Source organism: Anomaloglossus baeobatrachus, chromosome 1 (genome assembly GCF_048569485.1).
Source record: "Anomaloglossus baeobatrachus isolate aAnoBae1 chromosome 1, aAnoBae1.hap1, whole genome shotgun sequence".
NCBI classification, from domain to species: Eukaryota; Metazoa; Chordata; class Amphibia; order Anura; family Aromobatidae; genus Anomaloglossus; species Anomaloglossus baeobatrachus.
Window position 1 is genome coordinate 493321390 of NC_134353.1, and position 21330 is coordinate 493342719.

Consider the following 21330-nt stretch of genomic DNA (forward strand, 5'->3'; position numbering starts at 1 on the left):
ATCGCCCCCATAATGCTGCCCATGGCACCTATATAGATCGCACAAGTCCCCCTGTGTTAGATATCGCCCCCATAATGCTGCCCATGGCCCCTATATAGATCGCACAAGTCCCCCTGTGTTAGATATCGCCCCCATAGTGCTGTCCATGGCCCCTATATAGATCGCACAAGTCCCCCTGTGTTGGATATCGCCCCATAGTGCTGCCCATGGCCCATATAGATCGCACAAGTCCCCCTGTGTTAGATATCGCCCCCAGGCTGCTGCTCAGTAAAATAAAACCCTCTTTCCTTACCTCCTCCAGCGTTTATCTCCCTCCTGTCTCCCTCCGTGCTTCTCTTCCTTACTTCCTGGTTCTCAGTGCGGTCATGTGATCGGCACAGCAGGCTGAGCTCTCTGCCTGCCTGATTACAGTGGAAGCAGGAGACCGGTGAGAAACGCTGCAGGGGGTAAGTAAAGCTTTTTTATTTTAGAATGACCAGCAGCCTGGGGGCCAAATCTACCACAGGGGGGGCATGTGCCATCACAGGGGGACGCAGAGACATATAATATGCACCGCTCACCAGCCCATCACTGCGGTGCGATTTCAGCACCACCGGAGATGGACAGCGGCTGTGCATATTATATGAGCGGGAGCAGGATCAAACGCTGCCGCTGCAGCGTTCACCTGCCCCCAGCACAGCGCCCCCACCTCCCCTGGACCCTGCAGTGTACATATATATTATATATATATACACCCCCCTCCCCCCCGTATATTCGGCTTATAAGACGCACCCCATACTTTCCCCCAAAATTTGGGGGAACAAAAGTGCGTCTTATAAAGCGAAAAATACGGTATATTGGGGTAACTAAACAAAAACTACAAACAAGGATGAATCTACACAGGCACACAATAAAAAATGAACTGGACACGCCTGTGGGAAAACATTTCTCCAGACCAGGACACAGTATGACAGATTTAAAAGTACTACTACTGAAAGGTCATTTCTTTGTCGCTCTATTGGGAGACCCAGACAATTGGGTTGTATAGGCTATGCCTCCGGAGGCCGCACAAAGTATTAAACTCAAAAGTGTTAAGCCCCTCCCCTTCTGCCTATACACCCCCCGTGCTCCCACGGGCTCCTCAGTTTTTTGCTTTGTGTGAAGGAGGTCAGACACGCACAGCACAGCTCCACAGATTGGTCAGCAGCAGCTGCTGACCATGTCGGATGGAAGAAAAGTGGGCCCATATAGGGCCCCCAGCATGCTCCCTTCTCACCCCACTCTTGTCGGCGGTGTTGTTAAGGTTGAGGTATCCATTGCGGGTACGGAGGCTGGAGCCCACATGCTGCTTTCCTTCCCCATCCCCCTCAGGGCTCTGGGTGAAGTGGGATCCTATCGGTCTCCAGGCACTGAGACCGTGCTTCATCCACAACTCCTGGGAGACTGCTGGATAGGAGCCGGGTACCGTTCAGGGACATGGCCCTGCTACTGGAAGGTACTCTGTATCCCTGTGGGGACCGCGCACGGCAACACCTCAGCTTTGCTGGGTGTGCTAGTGCACCGGGGACCGCGGCGCTGACCGGGTTTAACTGTGCCATTACACACTCAGCGTCGCTGAGTGTGTTTATATGTAGGGGCTACCGCGCTAACCGCCGCTGCCATGGGAAACTGCGGCGCGGCTGGGACTTGTAGTTCGCCGGGGACTTCGGCGCCGGCCGCGCTTTTACGGCGGCCATGCTTATACTCGAGTCCCCGGCTTTCTTGCGGCCTAGCTTCCTTTTCTCCCGCCCCCAGCCCTGACAGGCAGGGGAAGGGCGGGACGCTGCACGGAACGAGCAGCACTGAGGGCTGGAGTATGATTTGCATACTCCACCCCCCTCACTGTGCACAGTGTGAGCACCAGTTCCCGCACTTTCTCGGCCACGCCCACGGCTCCCTCCTCTCGTCAGGACGCCGCAGCCATTCCTGTCAGCTCCTCCGACGCTGCAGAGAGGGACAAACCCTGGGAGACCCAGACACGGTCTCTGGTGGCCTCACAACCGCTTTAGGCGGCTGGTAAGCAGCACCTGTGGTGCTAGCCCCATGGTGCTGTAGTGTATTGATACATTATTTGTTTATAGTATATACTCTACACTGTATGAGCACAGTTCATTCTGGCTATATACCCTATTGTGTTACTCAGGGAAAACAATAGCATGGCGCCCACAAAAGGCAGGGGTGCCAAACCACAGGCTTATTATGTTGCCTGCGCCGCATGTAAGACCCCGCTACCGGCAGGTTCCACTGACCCTCATTGTGTGCACTGTTCGGCCCCTGTGACACTTCTTCAGCCGGAGCCTCTGCTAAGAGGGACCCAGGGGGAGCCACCTGTTGACACTGTCCAGGTGACGGGGACTGAGTTTGCAAAACTCTCTGAGACTATGGCTAAGATACTAGAAGCCTTGCAGTCCTGGCCGGTATCTCAGCAAAGGGACTCTGTTGAATCATTGTTCCCTGACCCCCCTCAGTTGGTCCAACAATGTCCTCCCGGGGTATCTCATACATCCCAGGCTGAGGGTTATGACTTAGACCCCAGCCCCAGACCGAATAAGCGGGCTCGCTTAGAATTTCCCTCGACATCATATTGTTCAGGGTCTCAGCGGGGGGAATCTCTGGCTGATGATGCGGAGACAGCTGATCAGGATTCTGATCCTGAGGGCGCTCTCAATCTTAATACTCCAGACGGGGACGCCATAGTGAACGATCTTATTGCGTCCATCAATCAAATGCTGGATATTTCTCCCTCAGCTCCTCCGGCGGAGGAGTCAGTGTCTCAGCAGGAGAAATTCCGTTTCAGGTTCCCCAAGCGCACACAGAGTATGTTTCTAGACCACTCTGATTTCAGAGAGGCAGTCCAGAATCACCATGCTTGTCCAGATAAGCGTTTTTCTAAGCGCCTTAAGGATACACGTTATCCTTTTCCCCCTGACGTGGTAAAAGGGTGGACTCAGTGTCCCAAAGTGGACCCTCCAATCTCCAGACTGGCGGCTAGATCCATACTTGCAGTGGAAGATGGGGCCTCGCTCAAAGATGCCACTGACAGGCAGATGGAGCTCTGGTTGAAATCCATCTATGAAGCTATCGGAGCTTCTTTTGCCCCAGCATTCGCAGCCGTTTGGGCGCTACAAGCTATCTCAGCAGGTCAAGCGCAAATTGAAGCAGCCACACGCACGGCCGCGCCACAAGTGGCATCCATTACCACCCAGACCTCGGCAATTGCGTCTTACGCTATTAATGCGGTCCTGGACTCTGCGAGCCGTACGGCGGTTGCGGCCGCCAATTCGGTGGTACTCCGCAGGGCCTTGTGGCTACGGGAATGGAAGGCAGATTCTGCTTCCAAAAAGCGCTTAACCAGTTTGCCAATTTCTGGCGACAGGCTGTTTGGCGAGCGTCTGGATGAAATCATCAAACAATCCAAGGGAAAGGATACATCCTTACCCCAGCCCAAACAGAACATACCCCAACAGAGGAGAGGGCAGTCGAGGTTTCGGTCCTTTCGGGGCGCGGGCAGGTCCCAATTCTCCTCGTCCAAAAGGTCTCAGAAAGAACAAGGGAACTCTGATGCATGGCGGTCTAAGTCACGTCCTAAAAAGACCACTGGAGGCGCCGCTAACAAAGCGGCTTCCTCATGACTTTCGACCTCCTCTAGTAGCATCATCGGTCGGTGGCAGGCTCTCCCGCTTTTGCGACACCTGGCTACCACAAATAAAAGACCGCTGGGTGAGAGACATTCTGTCTCACGGTTACAAGATAGAGTTCACCTCTCGTCCCCCGACTCGATTCTTCAGGTCATCCCCGCCTCCCGAGCGAGCCGAGGCTCTTCTGCAGGCGCTGGGCACTCTGAAGGCAGAAGGAGTGGTGGTCCCTGTTCCTATTCAGCAACAGAGCCACGGTTTTTACTCCAACTTGTTTGTGGTCCCAAAGAAGGACGGGTCTTTCCGCCCGGTCCTGGACCTGAAACTGCTCAACAAACACGTAAAAACCCGACGGTTCAGGATGGAATCCCTCCGCTCCGTCATCGCCTCAATGTCCCAAGGAGATTTCCTTGCATCGATCGATATCAAAGATGCTTATCTCCACGTACCGATTGCTCCAGAGCACCAGCGCTTCTTGCGCTTCGCCATAGGAAACGAACACCTGCAGTTCGTGGCACTGCCGTTCGGCCTGGCAACAGCCCCACGGGTTTTTACCAAGGTTATGGCTACTGTAGTAGCGCTCCTGCACTCGCAGGGTCACTCGGTGATCCCGTACTTGGACGATCTGCTGATCAAGGCACCCTCTCAAGAGGCATGCCAACGCAGCCTCGACGCTACCCTGGAGACTCTCCAGGGTTTCGGGTGGATCATCAATTTTCCAAAGTCAAATCTGACACCGGCTCAATCGCTGACATATCTTGGCATGGAGTTTCATACCCTCTCAGCGATAGTGAAGCTTCCGCTGATCAAGCAGCAGTCACTACAGAAAGGGGTACAATCTCTCCTTCAAGGCCAGTCACACCCCTTGAGGCGCCTCATGCACTTCCTGGGGAAGATGGTGGCAGCAATGGAGGCAGTCCCTTTCGCGCAGTTTCACCTGCGTCCCCTTCAATGGGACATCTTACGCAAATGGGACAGGAAGCCGACGTCCCTCGACAGGACCGTCTCCCTCTCTCAGGCGACCAAAGCTTCCCTTCGGTGGTGGCTCCTTCCCACTTCATTATCGAAGGGGAAATCCTTCCTACCCCCATCCTGGGAAGTAGTCACGACGGACGCGAGTCTGTCAGGGTGGGGAGCGGTTTTTCTCCACCACAGGGCTCAGGGTACGTGGACCCAGCAAGAGTCCTCGCTTCAGATCAATGTTCTGGAAATACGGGCAGTGTATCTTGCTCTGAAAGCGTTCCAGCAGTGGCTGAAGGGCAAGCAGATCCGAATTCAGTCGGACAACTCCACAGCGGTGGCATACATCAACCACCAAGGCGGCACACGCAGCCGGCAAGCCTTCCAGGAAGTCCGGCGGATTTTGATGTGGGTGGAAGCCACGGCCTCCACCATATCCGCAGTTCACATCCCAGGCGTGGAAAACTGGGAAGCAGATTATCTCAGTCGCCAGGGCATGGACGCAGGGGAATGGTCCCTTCACCCGGACGTGTTTCAGGAGATCTGTTGCCGCTGGGGGGTGCCGGACGTCGACCTCATGGCGTCCCGGCACAACAACAAGGTACCAATGTTCATGGCACGGTCTCAAGATCCCAGAGCTCTGGCGGCAGACGCCTTAGTTCAGGATTGGTCGCAGTTTCAGCTCCCTTATGTGTTTCCTCCGCTGGCACTGTTGCCCAGAGTGTTACGCAAGATCAGGGCCGACTGCCGCCGCGTCATCCTCGTCGCTCCAGACTGGCCGAGGCGGTCGTGGTACCCGGATCTGTGGCATCTCACGGTCGGCCAACCGTGGGCACTAACAGACCGACCAGACTTGCTATCTCAAGGGCCGTTTTTCCATCTGAATTCTGCGGCCCTCAACCTGACTGTGTGGCCATTGAGTCCTGGATCCTAGCGTCTTCAGGGTTATCTCAAGACTTCATTGCCACTATGAGACAAGCTAGGAAATCAACGTCCGCTAAAATCTACCACAGGACGTGGAAAATTTTCCTGTCGTGGTGTTCTGCTCAGGGTATTTCTCCCTGGCCTTTTGCCTTGCCCACTTTTCTGTCCTTCCTTCAATCTGGACTGGAAAAGGGTTTGTCGCTCGGCTCTCTTAAGGGACAAGTCTCAGCGCTCTCTGTGTTTTTCCAGAAGCGCCTAGCCAGACTTCCACAGGTACGCACGTTCCTGCAGGGGGTTTGTCACATCATCCCTCCTTACAAGCGGCCGTTAGAACCCTGGGATCTGAACAGGGTGCTGGTGGCTCTTCAGAAACCACCATTCGAGCCAATGAGGGATATTTCTCTCTCACGCCTTTCGCAGAAAGTGGTTTTTCTAGTAGCAGTCACTTCACTTCGGAGAGTGTCTGAGCTAGCAGCGCTTTCATGCAAAACCCCTTTCCTGGTGTTTCACCAGGACAAGGTGGTTCTACGTCCGGTTCCGGAATTTCTCCCTAAGGTGGTATCCCCTTTTCATCTCAATCAGGATATCTCCTTACCTTCTTTTTGTCCTCATCCAGTTCACCAATGTGAAAAGGATTTGCACTTGTTAGATCTGGTGAGAGCACTCAGAATCTACATTTCTCGTACGGCGCCCCTGCGCCGCTCGGATGCACTCTTTGTCCTTGTCGCTGGCCAGCGTAAAGGGTCACAGGCTTCCAAATCAACCCTGGCTCGGTGGATCAAGGAGCCAATTATCGAAGCTTACCGTTCGGCTGGGCTTCCGGTTCCCTCAGGGCTGAAGGCCCATTCTACCAGAGCCGTGGGCGCGTCCTGGGCTTTGAGGCACCAGGCTACGGCTCAGCAGGTGTGTCAGGCGGCTACCTGGTCGAGTCTGCACACTTTCACGAAGCACTATCAAGTGCATACCTATGCTTCGGCGGATGCCAGCCTAGGTAGACGAGTCCTTCAGGCGGCGGTTGCCCACCTGTAGGAAGAGGCCGTTTTACGGCTCTCTTACGAGGTATTATTTTACCCACCCAGGGACTGCTTTTGGACGTCCCAATTGTCTGGGTCTCCCAATAGAGCGACAAAGAAGAAGGGAATTTTGTTTACTTACCGTAAATTCCTTTTCTTCTAGCTCTAATTGGGAGACCCAGCACCCGCCCCTGTTTTTTTTGTGTACACATGTTGTTCATGTTGAATGGTTTCAGTTCTCCGATATTCCTTCGGATTGAAGTTACTTTAAACCAGTTTATAATTCTTTTTCCTCCTTCTTGCTTTTGCACCAAAACTGAGGAGCCCGTGGGAGCACGGGGGGTGTATAGGCAGAAGGGGAGGGGCTTAACACTTTTGAGTGTAATACTTTGTGTGGCCTCCGGAGGCATAGCCTATACAACCCAATTGTCTGGGTCTCCCAATTAGAGCTAGAAGAAAAGGAATTTACGGTAAGTAAACAAAATTCCCTTCTTTAAAGATGACAGAGAAAAATTTGGGAACTTAAACTGATAAGGATGTTTGGATCCTTAACAAAAGGACTCAATTTAACACCTGGTTTTATGACTCACTACATGGACACACTTCACACCTCCAACAGAAGAACCTCAGAAGTGATCTGAACAGACCACTTCCAACTCATCTGCATTTCTAAGAAAAAACCTAATTTGATTTTCTTGGCTTATCTTTAGGAGGCCTCATCTTTCCCATGTCCTGTGGTAACATTCATTTAAATGTTGTGTTTGGTCTCAGTAATTCATTTGTAATTTGCCTGAAGAAGGAGCCTGTGTGCTCTGAAAGCTTGCTAATATAATTTGTCTGGTTAGCCTATAAAGGTATCACTCCTACAATACTTTTGTCATTCTTGGGACAGTATTTCAATTGATTTTTCTGGCTAACACGGTACCACAATATTACCCTGTATTGCACATCGTTACTAAGAAATCAGTATTTCAGTCAATGTGCAAATGAGGCTGAAGGACAATAGTAATACTCCAGCTCTATTGTTACAGTGGTGGGCGGGGAACAGTTGATGTGCTAATGAGGCTGAAGGACCATGGTAGATCTGGAAGCTCTGATATTTTAGCTCTATTGTTGCAGTGTTGGGTGGGGAACAGTTGATGTATAAATAAGGCTGAAGGACCATGGTGGTAGATCTGGAACCTCTGATATTCCAGCTCTATTATTGCAGTGTTGGTCGGGGAATAGAGCTGGAGTGACAGAGGCTTCAGATCTACAACATAATTCTCATATCAATTCAAACACTGAATTCTCTGTAATGGAGGAACAGACTGGCCATGTAAAGGCATTGCTAGACTTGTCATTGAAAGAGCTACATGTGCATGTAAATAGTTTGGGGGTAAAATTCTGCTGACAGGTGCTCATTATAGTTACCTATGATGCAATCTAAGCTGATCGACCCCAATCTAATGAATGTAGAAACCCCTTTGTGATGAGAGCCCCTTCCATCTCCTGGAATCTTACCAGTAATGAAAATTGGAAAAACTAAAAACTATTCTGTAGATTTAAATTGTTACAGAATAGCAGATACACTGCTTTGCCAGGCCTTATTTTTTCCCTACAGTTTACATATAAAAATGTAGCATTTATTTAATTGCATATTAAAATCAAATGGAGCGAGAGTACGCAAAAAAAAATTTTTTTATAGCAGAGTGTGCAATATTGGATAACGTCTTGGATTTCTTTATATTTGCCTGCCTGTTACTTTCAGCAGATTGATGTCTATTAATATCGACATCACTCTGTTTTATTGATTCCTTTCCACTAATGATTCTCTATGTGCTCTTTTAACCAAGTTGCTGACATAGTAACATTTGCTCAGCCCTGACTGATATAAAATCCTGTATGTCACCTTGTATGCGCAGAATGAAGTGCGGTGTCACATTGCTTTGCCCTGTACTCAGTAAGCACTATGATAGTCGGGCTCTGTACTGAATACAGGGCAGAGTGGCATAACGTTGCAACACTGTAGTCCATTCTGATAGTTTAAGTGGCTGTGGTTTGCGTAGGGAGGAGTGCAGCGCAACATTGCTATCCTGCTCTGACTTGTACTCATAAGCACACTTACTAAGCACCACCCGAGTGCAGCTGAACACATGGCAAAGTGGCATAGCACCATGACACAACGCACCTCTCTGTACAAAGCACATCCATTTGAATTAATGCTAGCAGTGTCTTTATTTTTAGTTGTAGTTTTGGCCATAGGTAGGATCTCCACAGGAGGGATGCACGGTATCCGCCAGTTAGCACTGTGCAGAAGGCTTCACACAGGGTAGAAGAGCGTGAAAAACATTTAATGAGCTATTGAAGTTTTTGTCATGGGCATCTCTATTCAAACTACTTAGGAGGGTGCTGAGATATGTGGGAAAACTGATGATTATGGGATATCCTTCACTGTATCTCTTGCCGGCTCCTCTTCCTCTCCTCTTCCCCTTATGGTCAAGGTTCTTCATGGTTCAGTCCTAGACCCCTCCTTTTATCTCTATACACTGTCCCTATTGGACAAACCATCAGCAGTTTTGGTTTCCAGTACCATCTCTATGTTGATGACACCCAACTGTACACATCGTCTCCTAACATCACCCCTGCATTATTACAAAATACTAGCGGCTGTCTGTCCGCTGTCTCCGTCATCATGTCCTCCCTCTATCTAAAACTGAATTTGTCAAAAACTGAACTCCTCATGATTCCTCCGTCCCCTAACCTTCCCAAACCCAGAATTACCATTTCTGTTTATGCCTCTACCATTAGGCTTGTTCATGTCACCTCCACCTCAAAAACATCTCTAGAATTCGACCTTTTCATATCATTGACTCTGCAAAAACTCTTACTGTCGCTCTTATTCATTCTCGCCTGGATTACCGTAATTCTTTTCTAATTGGCTTCCCTGTTACTGAACTCTCCCCTCTCCAATTTATCCTGAATGCAGCAGCCAGGATAATTTTTCTCTCCAACTGCTTCACTGATGCTTCTGCTCTTTGCCAGTCATTGCACTGGTTGCCTATCTGCTACAGAGTCCAACATAAACTTATAACTCTGACTCACAAAGCTCTCCACAGTTCCGCACCACCCTACATCACCTCCCTCATCTCTGTCTATCACCTCACACATGCTCTCCACTCTGCTAATGACCTAAGACTGATATCCTCAACAATTCGAACCTCCCACTCCCGTCTTCAAGACTTCTCACGAGCTGCACTTATGCTCTGGAACACACTACCAAGAACAATCCGATTAATTCCCAACATCCACACCTTTAAGTGCCCCCTAAAAACGCATTTCTTTAGACTAGCCTATCACCTCACCGCCGTCATCCAATCTAGTCCCATTCTGCCCTTCATAAAATTTACTTCCAATTCTTTTCCCCTGTAACTTCTGATTCCATTCCTCTTCATGTACTTTTTTACACTCTGTACCTGTATAGATTCTGGCTGGTGACCGGTCCATGCAGCCGGTTTTGAATCCCCTATTATATTGATGGCTGGACCATATATCTATGTCAACCAGTTTGTTGCATTAGCTCTAGGTTTAGAAAATTATGAACCGGAGGTCTCCAGTTTGTGACTTTTGTGAGTAGCTCCACACAGAAGAGCTGATCTGAATGGTGGAAGGGGAGAAACCTTTGGAGTTTGGTGTACTTCCCTGGTGCGATTTCTTTCCTGTATTTTTCCTGTGCTTTACTGGACTTGCCAGTCTTAAGGACATTGCCATATGCACAGTATAAAGAAGCAATTCTTTCCCTTTGGTGCACACTGTGCCTGCAAAGTGAGGCATCACATGCTAATAGTAAGGATGAGGAGTGGGTGAGCGAACGAGAGGAAGACAACACTGGTGTGGTGTGTTCTCCATATATTAGACAGTCGAACCGTTTTATAAGGAGCAAGTGCTAGGACATATAATTGGAGCAGGTCTTATTATTCTTGGAGAAACAAGGTTGGGTGTAAGTTTTCCATCCAAAAAAAGCAGACCCCCGCCCCCACTTCCCAGGAGACACCTACTTACCAGACCCCGGATATCTGCATGGCTCCCAGGTCCTCCTGTGATCTCCGGCGGGCTTTCCTAGCAGTTATGCTGCACACTGTGCTCCCCTGCTTCTGTCAACTCACATACATCAGATTGTGCACACACACCTCAGATCACACAAACACGAACTACTCACTCACCACATCTGGCTAAAAAATTGTTTAAAAGAACTGAAGTCCTCAGTGGTTGATACCTTTTAATGGCTAACTGAAAAGATGGTAATAATAGCAGCTTTCCAGACTGCTCAGGTCTCTGCATAAGAGCGAATATAACACAAAATATGAAGAGTCACATATTTATACACAACAGGACATAGAATAGTAAGAGTAAAAAAAACAAACAAACAAGTTATATGAAACAGAACTATTACTATGGCAGGGGGGAAAACTGTTGTGGCCATAAATATTGCTGCAGTTCAGTGTGAAAGTTTTATTGTCCTCTGATTAGGGTCTGGTCCAGGGCTGTAATACGCTCGTATGGTCAGAGGAGCACATCTGGCTGTACAGAATGCCTCCGGCCGCAGGGAAAGATTGGAGGAAGTGATGCATTACAGGTCCTGTAAGCATTCCATCTGCAGCTGCAGGTCCTTGCGTTCCACTGCACTGCATTTCAGAATTCTGCCCGCCAGAAGAAATTTGGTATCACTGGAGGTGGTGAGTGTGTGTGCGCGATCTCATGTGTGATTGTGTGTGTATGTGCGATCTGATGTGTGCGGGTGTGCGATCTGATGTGTGCCGGTGTGCGGTCTGTTGTGCGTGGGTGTGAGAGCTGGTGTGCGGCCGTGCGATGTGATGTGTGCGATGTGATGTGTGTGGGTGTGATCTGATGTGTGCGATCACTGCAGGTTCTGTTGCTTGGCGTCTGGTGAGTGTGATTGCGGGGTGTCCGCTGTGTATAATGAAAGTGTTCTGCAGTATTTGTAACTTTTTTAGCTGCATGGACACTTTTTATTATTGAACCGCGACTAGGGCTTATTTTTGGAAAAACACTGTAATGATGAAGTGTTATAGAGGGAATGATGACACAGTTTTAAGTGTAGTTTAGATATAGGCTCGGTGTTTCAAAATAGAATATTGGACATGAGGTTTTAGATCTAAAGGAATCCTTTTTAAACCTTTTAGAAAAGATTGTGTAGCCATTCTGACCAGGATTTTCCATAGTACTGCCCCCTCATCATGCCTAAGGGATCCATTGTTGTGAAATCCGGAGACACTGAATGTAAAATTATTGGCAATGCTCAAGAGCAACAATGATTTCCAAACTTTCAAAAAAAATTTTAGTCTGTAAAATTCCTTATTTAACATTGCAATATGGAGTAAATCATTAAGGGATGTCTTACTTCTAGTATTGGTATATGTGGTAAATTTCCCATGCCTTGAATTAACAATTGTAATTTCTATTTCCTTTGTCTTAGTTTGTGAACTTTACGTGCACACAGACTGCTCTTTGTTTACTTGCGGTGACTGTCGGCAGTGTCACCATGATGGCCAACATGACCATGTAAGTTCACTGAACCGCTTCCTTACGCACCTCTGGTTTGCTGAGGCCGTGTTTTCATGTCTTTGGATTGTAGTACATGTTATTGTTTCTTGTAATATTGATCCCTTTTTAATAGTCATTGCTATTTCTGTTTTTTTTTTTTTTTAATTATTATTATTATTATTATTATTATTATTTGCCAGCACCAATAGAAAATAAATGTCTGGATGTATTCAGGAAAATATTTGCTGCCAAACCATGCACCTACTCTATATAGCTGCAACCATACACCATTGATTCCTCACGATGAAGTGTATGTTTTGAGTTTATTTTCCTACAAAACCAAACTTTGCTTTTTAATGTAAAGAGATAAAGAAGCACAAATAATGGAGCCTAAGCAAAGTATCACTGGCAGGTTGCGCGATGCTCTGGGCACTTTAGTACCTTAAATATGCAGATGCAGTATTTATTATTAGAAATTGTATAACTGTTTGTGTAAGCTGGACCTCTACATTGATGGTCCATTTTTAGGATAGCTCATCAGTATGTGGTGGAGGTGTGACACCCGGCATCCCCACCGATCAGCTGGAATAAGTGCCGGCAGCAGCGTGATATGCTCAGTTGTGGCGCTGCACACTTAAAGAAGTGGTTCACCCATTTGCATTATTTGCTACATCGATATAACCTTGAGAAACAATGTTTTTTCAAATACCTTGCGCTGGCAATAGTGCCTGTAAGTGGCGCTATTGTGGTCCGCTGTCACCCATCTCATGACCCCCGGGCTCTGTGACCTCTGGGATCTGGTGATGTCACGTCAATTTTTTGCTTACCTGACATCACCGCGGCCGGCCCCAGTCTCCATGAGTCACTGGGCTGTGGGCGGAGTTTCACCGCTCATCACAGCCCTGCATCGCTCCTGCTTGTGCACACTGCAGTGAAAGAGGATGGAGCAAGGAGATGCTGGGCTGTCTTGCTGGGCTGTGCTTAGCGGTGAAACTCCGCCCACAGTCCAGTCACTCATGGAGACTGCAGCTGGCCTCGGTTGACGTGACATCACAAGATCACAGACGTCCCATTCCTAATTAGAAACACTTTGCAGGCCCCAACAAAATGGCTCCGCATTGTGATTCTAAACTTCATCTTCCCTTATCCTTTTGGAAACACCCAGAAAGGTAGGGGGGGGGTGAGACATCACACGCAGCATGCGCTGTGAGCTGCACAAAGATGGCGGCGGTCTCCTCTCTCTGCTGTGAGCTGGACAGCCCAGGGGGCGTGTCCAGCTCACAGCAGGGAGCTCAGTGTTATAGAATAGGGTCGGAGTCCGACTATCACACGCAATGCACAGAGAGCTGCCATAAAGGAGGTCAGTAACTGTCGCTTCTCCAAGATGGCAGCCCCCAGTGCTTCAGTAAAAATAGAATTAAATAAAAACTAAACAGTGAATTTAATTTTGTATTAAAAATAATTGATTCCATAATCACTATTATTAATACAAAAATTAAAAAACGCGACACCTTCCCCTTTGTGTGTAGTACAGGCTCAGCAATTTACTAAGATCTGCAACACAATGGGGTTGAGTAGAGTGGGGTAGATTTAGACGAATGAGAGCGTTGCACAATTTTCTGCCACATAATCTGCTGGGTGTGAATTTACCCTTTTACTTAAAGGGGTATTCCCATCTCCAAGATCCTAGCCTAATATGAAGTAGATGTAGTAATAATAATATATCATAGTAATATAGTTAGTGAATCAAGTGCTATACTAAATTTCTATGTCGCTTACATCATGTTCAGGGCATTGCTGGATCTTAGGTATCTATGGTTACGACCACGCACATAGTCACAGTTAGGTCAGCGTCACACTTGCGATTGACTCGTATCTGACTCGCGCGAGTCTCACATTGCATCATCTGGCACGGCCGAATACTCTCTGGACAGGAGTGTCTCAGCTGCATAGAAATACATGAAGCTGACCTGCTCCTGTCCAGAGAGTAGCTGCCGTGTTGGGTGATCCACTGCGAAATTCGCATGAGTCATGCGCTGGTCAATCGCAAGTGTGACTCCATCCTTAGTTGCTCGTGGTCATAACCATGGATACCCAAGTTCCTGCAATGCCCTGCACTTGAGGTAAGTGACATAATGAATATGGAGAACTATGCTAGATTTCTAATTGGAAGTATATATTATTGCTGCACTGAAAAATGCATAAAAAAGGGATAAAAACCCAACATGTGCACACAGCCTTATGAGGTCACTGCGCTACAGCTACATCTCGGCCACTCTATGGGTAAATGAGTACAGAGAAATAATAACTGTATAACTGATGCCTTTTAGAATCTTCCATGAACTCCAAAATCTATATGGAGCTATTTCACTTCATTTTAAGCCTTCTTTATAAGGGAATCATGGTGGGTTCACATGCTGTGGCCGCAAAGCGTCTTTAGGTCATAGTTTTCCGAAGTTTTTAAAAATCATGTCAATTTTGGTTTTCTGGAAACTACAGCAAATAAAGCAATGAGCACTGTGTAAGAACCATACCCATATAAATATTGCTTAAATGCATAAATATCCAGAGCAAAATAGTTTTCTCATTTAAAGGTATTTTAACCATACTGAATAGTAAGCTGATTGAAGCCATTATTTAATAGTCGTAGAAAAGCCACTGTGTGGCCATCTTGTAATTACCATACCAATACAAATATATGGTCCATGAATAAGACATTATGACATAGTAATGAATCGAAACGCGTTGGTGTAATCTGATGTAAGATCTTTATCTGCTGGATGCCATTCCTATGAACTTTTAATGTAATCCAATAAAAGAATTATTTTAAGCAAAAAAAACGCCTGGATCCGCTGGATATTTTGCGTTTTCTGAATACAAATATCGGTTATCTTTATACATATCCAATATGACTATTTATTTCATATTTCTTTAAAGACAAACTACACAGGTAAGCCTTGTATTATTGAGCAGAAGGCCGATAACACTGAATCACACGAATGCCAATATATGTTGAATACACACCTGCTCTTCCCTTGCAGGGATCTTTGCACGTTTCAAAGTTTTTTTGTTTTTTTTTGGAACTTTAGAAAAGCTGTTTTTGTCCATTTTTATTCTTTGCATTCTCCAAAGGTCCTGCAGTGATGACAACCTGTGACTCATTCATTTGATCACTGCAGCCAATCGCTGGTTCCAGCAGTGATATTTGAATGTATTGCCTTTTATTGCTGAGGTCAGTAATTGTCATTAGAAGTCTCTTCAATGGAGGCAGTCCCAGAAGTGAATGGGGTAGGACATGCGGCGTAGTGCTCCACACAGCCACAGCTTTTCTGGTGGTAAATTTGTGCTTTTCCTTTCATCAGCGACTCCTCAAGCATGGTCCAAATGTCCCAGCAGCAGACCCAACACCTTCTCCACCGCTCTCCTCAATCTCAGGGCCCCTGGACACGTTCCTGCACCCAGATACGGCCTTGGCACGTTCAGGCAATATGGTGGTGGCGAGGTAGGATCCCTTTGGTAAGGTGCTGTGCTGCTTCGGCGGGGATGAGAGATTCCAGACACTGCCTGCGCAGTGCATTTTGTGGAGACAGAGCCTCCTGTTGGGGAGATAAGGGACGAGGACTCGGGTACTTTTTCTTCCCTATGCTCCGCAGCAGAGGGAGAGGAGGGGATGGCACCTTGGGTGACGGAGACTCATATATGCATGAAGTTAAAATAGTCACCCAGCGGAGGGCTCCTGGGATTAACCCCCTGAAACCCCAGAGCAGTAACAGCAGCTAGTAACTCTCCAGAGGCACTTGAATTTATGGAGGACTTGCTTATCTCAGCTACCTCATCCATGTCTAGATATGCACAGCCAGCGACCTAGTACTCCACTCTCTCCATTACTCAATCTCTGCCAGATGATAATGCACTGGATGTATCAGACGGGAATTGGAGATCCTGTATAGCACAGCTCCCTAGAAAAGCGGATATGCAGTCCCTAGTATTGGAAATTAAAGAGGTGTGTTGGTCAGAAATTGCTAATGTCTGGCAAGAGATCCAACATATTGCTCAAAGAGTAGAGACCCTGAAGAACGATCATGATAAAACGTGAACCTATATGACCCATTTTCAGTCTACAATAGGGACACAGCATGAGGCCCTATGTGATCAGATGCACTTGGAAGATTATTATTATTATTATTATTATTAATAATAATAATTATTATTATAGCGCCATTTATTCCATGGCGCTTTACAAGTGAAAGAGGGTATACGTATAACAATCATTAACAGTACAAAACAGACTGGTACAGGAAGAGAGAGGACCCTGCCCGGGAGGGCTCACAGTCTACAGGGAATGGGTGATGGTACAATAGGTGAGGACAGAGCTGGTTGCACAGTGGTCTACTGGACTGAGGGCTATTGTAGGTTGTAGGCTTGTTGAAAAAGGTGGGTCTTGAGGTTGAAGCTTTCCACGGTAGGTGAGAGTCTGATGTGCTGAGGTAGAGCGTTCTAGAGTATGGGGGATGCACGTGAGAAATCTTGTACACGATTGTAGGAAGAGGAGATAAGAGAGGAGCAGAGAAGGAGATTTTGTGAGGATCTGCGGTTGCGTGCAGGTAGGTACCGGGAGACTAGGTCACAGATGTAGGGAGGAGACAGGTTGTGCATGGCTTTGTATGTCATGGTTAATGTTTTGAACTGGAGTCGTTGGGTGATGGGAAGCCAGTGAAGGGATTGGCAGAGTGGCGAGGCTGGGGAATAGCGAGGGGAGAGGTGGATTAGGCGGGCCGCAGAGTTTTGGATAGATTGGAGGGGTGCAAGAGTGTTGCAAGGGAGGCCAGAGAGCAGGAGGTTGCAGTAGTCAAGGCGGGAGATGATGAGGGCATGCACTAATATTTTTGTTGATTCTTGGTTAAGGAAAGCACGGATCCGGGAGATATTTTTGAGTTGTAATCGGCATGAGTTGAAGAGGGCTTGGATGTGTGGCTTGAAGGATAGAGCTGAGTCGAGTGTTACTCCAGGGCAACGTGCTTGTGAGACTGAGGAGAGTGAGCAACCATCAAGTTTGATGGAAAGGCTTGTTGGAGGAGATGAGTGAGGAGGAGGAAAGACAATGAACTCTGTTTTGTCCATGTTAAGTTTTAGGAATCGCGCAGAGAAGAAGGTTGAAATATCAGATAGACATTGTGGGATTTTGGTTAGTAGAGAGGTAATGTCAGGTCCAGAGAGGTAGATCTGTGTGTCATCGGCATAGAGATGATACTGGAAGCCGTGGGACTCTATGAGCTGTCCCAGGCCGAAGGTGTAGATGGAGAACAGCAGGGGTCCAAGAACTGAGCCTTCGGGGACACCGACAGATAGGGGGCGAGATGAGGAAGTGGTGTGGGAGTGGGAGACGCTGAAAGTTCGGTCGGTTAGGTATGAAGAAATCCAAGATAGGGCCAAGTCTGTGATGCTTAGAGATGAGAGAATCTGTAGTAGGATGGAATGGTCTACTGTGTCGAAGGCAGAGGACAGGTCCAGTAGGAGGAGGATAGAGTAGTGTCGCTTAGCTTTGGCGGTTAGTAGGTCATTAGTGACTTTAGTTAGGGCAGTTTTAGTGGAATGATGCGCTCGGAAGCCAGGTTGTAGCTGGTCAAAGAGGGAGCAGGATGAGATATCAGGGGAGATATCACCTCTTATTACAGCACAGAGGAGATATCACCTCTTATCTTGACAATAGGGGGCGCCGACACAATATAAGGATCAGAGCCCAGAGCAATATGATGAGGAAAATTTGTCAATGGTCATCCAAGCTATTTGCAATAATATTCTAGGGGCCCCTTCTTCTCATGTGATCAGACTGGAGAGAACACACAGAGCACTTAGACCGAAAGGCTCCTCCCAGATTCCCAGGGATATTATATGCTGCATTACAGATTAAAGAAGGCATCATGATGCAAGCCAGGAGGTTGCACTCCATAAATTATTATGGCCATTCCATACAGCTCCTTCCAGACCTCTTCTGGGTTACCCTGCAAAGGCAGAGTCTGCTTCGACCCCTTCTGGACATTCTGAGAGAAAAGCAGATCCTCCATAGGTGGGCGTTTCCCCTTCAGCATCACAGCCAGAAAAAAACGGGCGCTCTGCCATACTCAAGGATTCATCAGACCTGCCTCATTTCTGTGAAACTGTGGGGCTCTCTATTCCGAGAATGCCTAACTGGGAGCTCACCCCTTCACACCCACCACCACCTGCAGTTTGTTGCAGGACCTCATCAAAGAGATACTGCTCATCTCCATCACCGGAATCCATCATGCCAGAAGCCGGCAGATCCGCCTGCAAGAGATAAGAGAAAGTATATCTTTGTGTCTGGTCCTAATATGATGTACCTTTTATGACCGCATTGAACAACTGCTACACTTATCGGCTGTGTGAAGGCAGACGTCAACTAAGTCCGATTTGCTGTTTCTTCTGGGTTTTTTTTTATAGTCCTCTGTGCTAAGCAAACTTCCTTGCTTCCTTTATAATCTAGGATCTTCGTTGTACAACTAGGATTGTAGACCCCACAGAGTGTAACCAACTCCTAGGGCCAACCAGGCTCTAGTGATGGAAGGTTGTATACCACTAGAGGATTTTTTTTTTTCCTTTTCCCAGTTTTGTTACATAGACACACTCGAACATGATTTATTCTGTTTTTCCATAGGATGTTTGAAGAAAAAAAAAAAAAAAACTTTGCTACTATTTTTGCTCTGTATGGGCAATCTGTTTGTATTTCCTGTTTGGTACCTTTTAAGGGGAGTGTTTTTTTTTTATTTGTCCAATGACCATAAATGGATATTTAATAAATTGATATTTTAGGAATTTTGCTTTTTGTTAACTGGTACCGAGGGGGTTTCGTTCTCAACAGGCAGGCGGGAGATAATACTAGGCGGACGATAAATCTTATTGATGTCCTGAACAAAAGCAAAGGGGATGGGTTGCTCCTTAGCCTTGATGCAGAGAAGACTTTTGATAGGTTAGGTTGGCCTTTTCTGTTCGCTACTCTTAGGCTATGTGCACACAGTGCGTCTTTTTGACGCTGCGTTTTTGGCCGCTAAAAACGCACAAAAACGCACCTGCGTCGAAAAAACGCACGCGTTTTGCCGCGATTTGGTGCGTTTTTTTTGCTGCGTTTTTGCTCACTGCGTCTTTATGCGTTTTTTATCAGTGAACAAAAAAAAAGGTCTGATGTCATTTCCTTCTTCAATGTGTTCTTCATTCTCCACTAGTGTATGCAGAAGAGCAGACAGCTGCAGAACTACAAGGCTCAGCATCCTCCATCCAATAGTGTATGCAGGAGAGCAGACAGCAGCTGTCGAACTACAAGGCTCAGCATCCTCCTTCCAGGACTGTATGCAGGATTTCTTTGCCCCCCAAACAAAAAAAATGACGTGGGCTTCGCCATATTCTTGTATGCTAGCCGGGTACAGCAGGCAGGTACGGGCTGCCCCCAACCCCCAGCTGCCTATTTGTACCCGGCTGGGAACCAAAAATATAGGGAAGCCCTTTTTTTTTTTTAAATTATTTCATGAATTTCATGAAATAATTTGAAAAAAAAATGACGTGAGCTTCGCCCAATTTTTGAGTCCAGCCGGGTACAACTAAGCAGCTGGGGATTGGAATCCACAGTGCAGGGTGCCCAAGCTTTCTGGGCACCCCCGCTGTGAATTGCAGTCCCGCAGCCACCCCAGAAAATGGCGCTTTCATAGAAGCGCCATCTTCTGGCGCTGTATCCAACTCTTCCAGCTGCTCTGATGCCGGGTGGCTCGCCGGGTAATAATGAGGTTAGGGCTAGCTGTATAGCTGGCCCTAAGCCCGAAATTCATGGTGTCACGCCAATATTAGACATGGCCACCATGAATTTCTAGTAAAGATAAAAAAAAACACAACACACAGAAAAATATTTTTATTAGAAATAAAACACAACACAATTAGTGACTCCATCTTTATTGAAATAAACCCCCCTCCACAGTAATCCTGGGTCAGGGTCCCGCGCCGTCCAATCTGGATCCAATATCATCTGATCGGTTTGCTGGAAGGCAAAGCGATCAGATGATGTGTCAGGATCAAGTGCCTGAATCCCATCACACATCAGCTGATTGTATAAAAGCCGTTTATACAATCAGCAGATGCATCGGTGCAAAAAAAAAAAAAAAAAATAATACTCACTTATGTGCTGATTACCGGCAGCTCCTGCAGCGATGGGGCGGGAGTCTGATCCCGTCCGATCGCTGCAGCAGCTGCCGGTAATCAGGGATGAAGTCTCCTGACGCATCCGCTGATACCGGCCGGGCGCCCGCGTCACCGCGATACTTACGATCACCTGATGCGTCAGGTGACTGCATCAGGTGATCCATCGCCAGGTCCTGCATCCATCGGAGCTTTCCCGGCCGTCTGCACACAGCCGGAGCGGGGGTGGCGATACCGTGAGAGGAGATGGGAGCGGGCATGGCACCGGGAGTCTGCAGACAGGTGAGTATAACTTTTTTTTTTTTTTTTTTTCTACTGTTAACTTTTGTTTTCGCAGCCGCTTCCACCTCCCGCCCAGACATGGCGCCGCACGGCAGCATATATGCACAGGACGGGAGATGGAAGCGACGGTGACTGTACCGGGAGGATTCACGCTTCTGTATATACTGACAGAAGGAATCCTCTTCCTGTACACGTCACTTTACTACCCACCTCCTGCGTTTATAGCTGCTTTTTTGGTCTTAGAAACGCACCAAAACGCAGCTATTTGCGTTTCTCATTGCGTCTTTCAACATCCCATTGAACTCAATGGATGAAAAGCGCAGTGAAAAACGCGGGAATAATTGACATGCTGCGTTTTTGTGGCACCACAAAAACGCAGCTGAAAAAAAACGCTGTGTGGGGACAGCAAAAATGAAAACTCATAGACTTTGCTGGGGAAGCAAAGTCATGCAGTTTTGAGGCCAAAAACGCACCCGAAAAACGCGCAAAAACGCCGAGAAAAACGCACTGTGTGCACATAGCCTTAAGGTCCAGTCACACTAAACAACTTACCAGCGATCCCAACAACGATAGGGATCGCTGGTAAGTTGCTAGGAGGTTGCTGGTGAGATGTCACACTGCGACGCTCCAGCGATCCCACCAGCAACCTGACCTGGCAGGGATCGCTGGAGCGTCGCTACACGAGTTGCTGGTGAGCTCACCAGCAACCAGTGACCAGCCCCCAGCGCCGCGTGGAAGATGCTGCGCTTGGTAAC

At 47.5% G+C, this 21330-nt stretch overlaps 1 protein-coding gene across 1 annotated transcript in view; it reads left to right on the plus strand.

Annotated features, from left to right (window-relative positions):
• The window catches only part of DGKQ (diacylglycerol kinase theta), a 241251-nt gene that overhangs the window by 121007 nt on the left and 98914 nt on the right, over window positions 1-21330 (plus strand). Inside the window, exon 4 of the mRNA XM_075347487.1 lies at window positions 12027-12112. Within this exon, the coding sequence (XP_075203602.1) occupies window positions 12027-12112 (86 nt within the window). The remainder of the gene's footprint in view (window positions 1-12026; window positions 12113-21330) is intronic.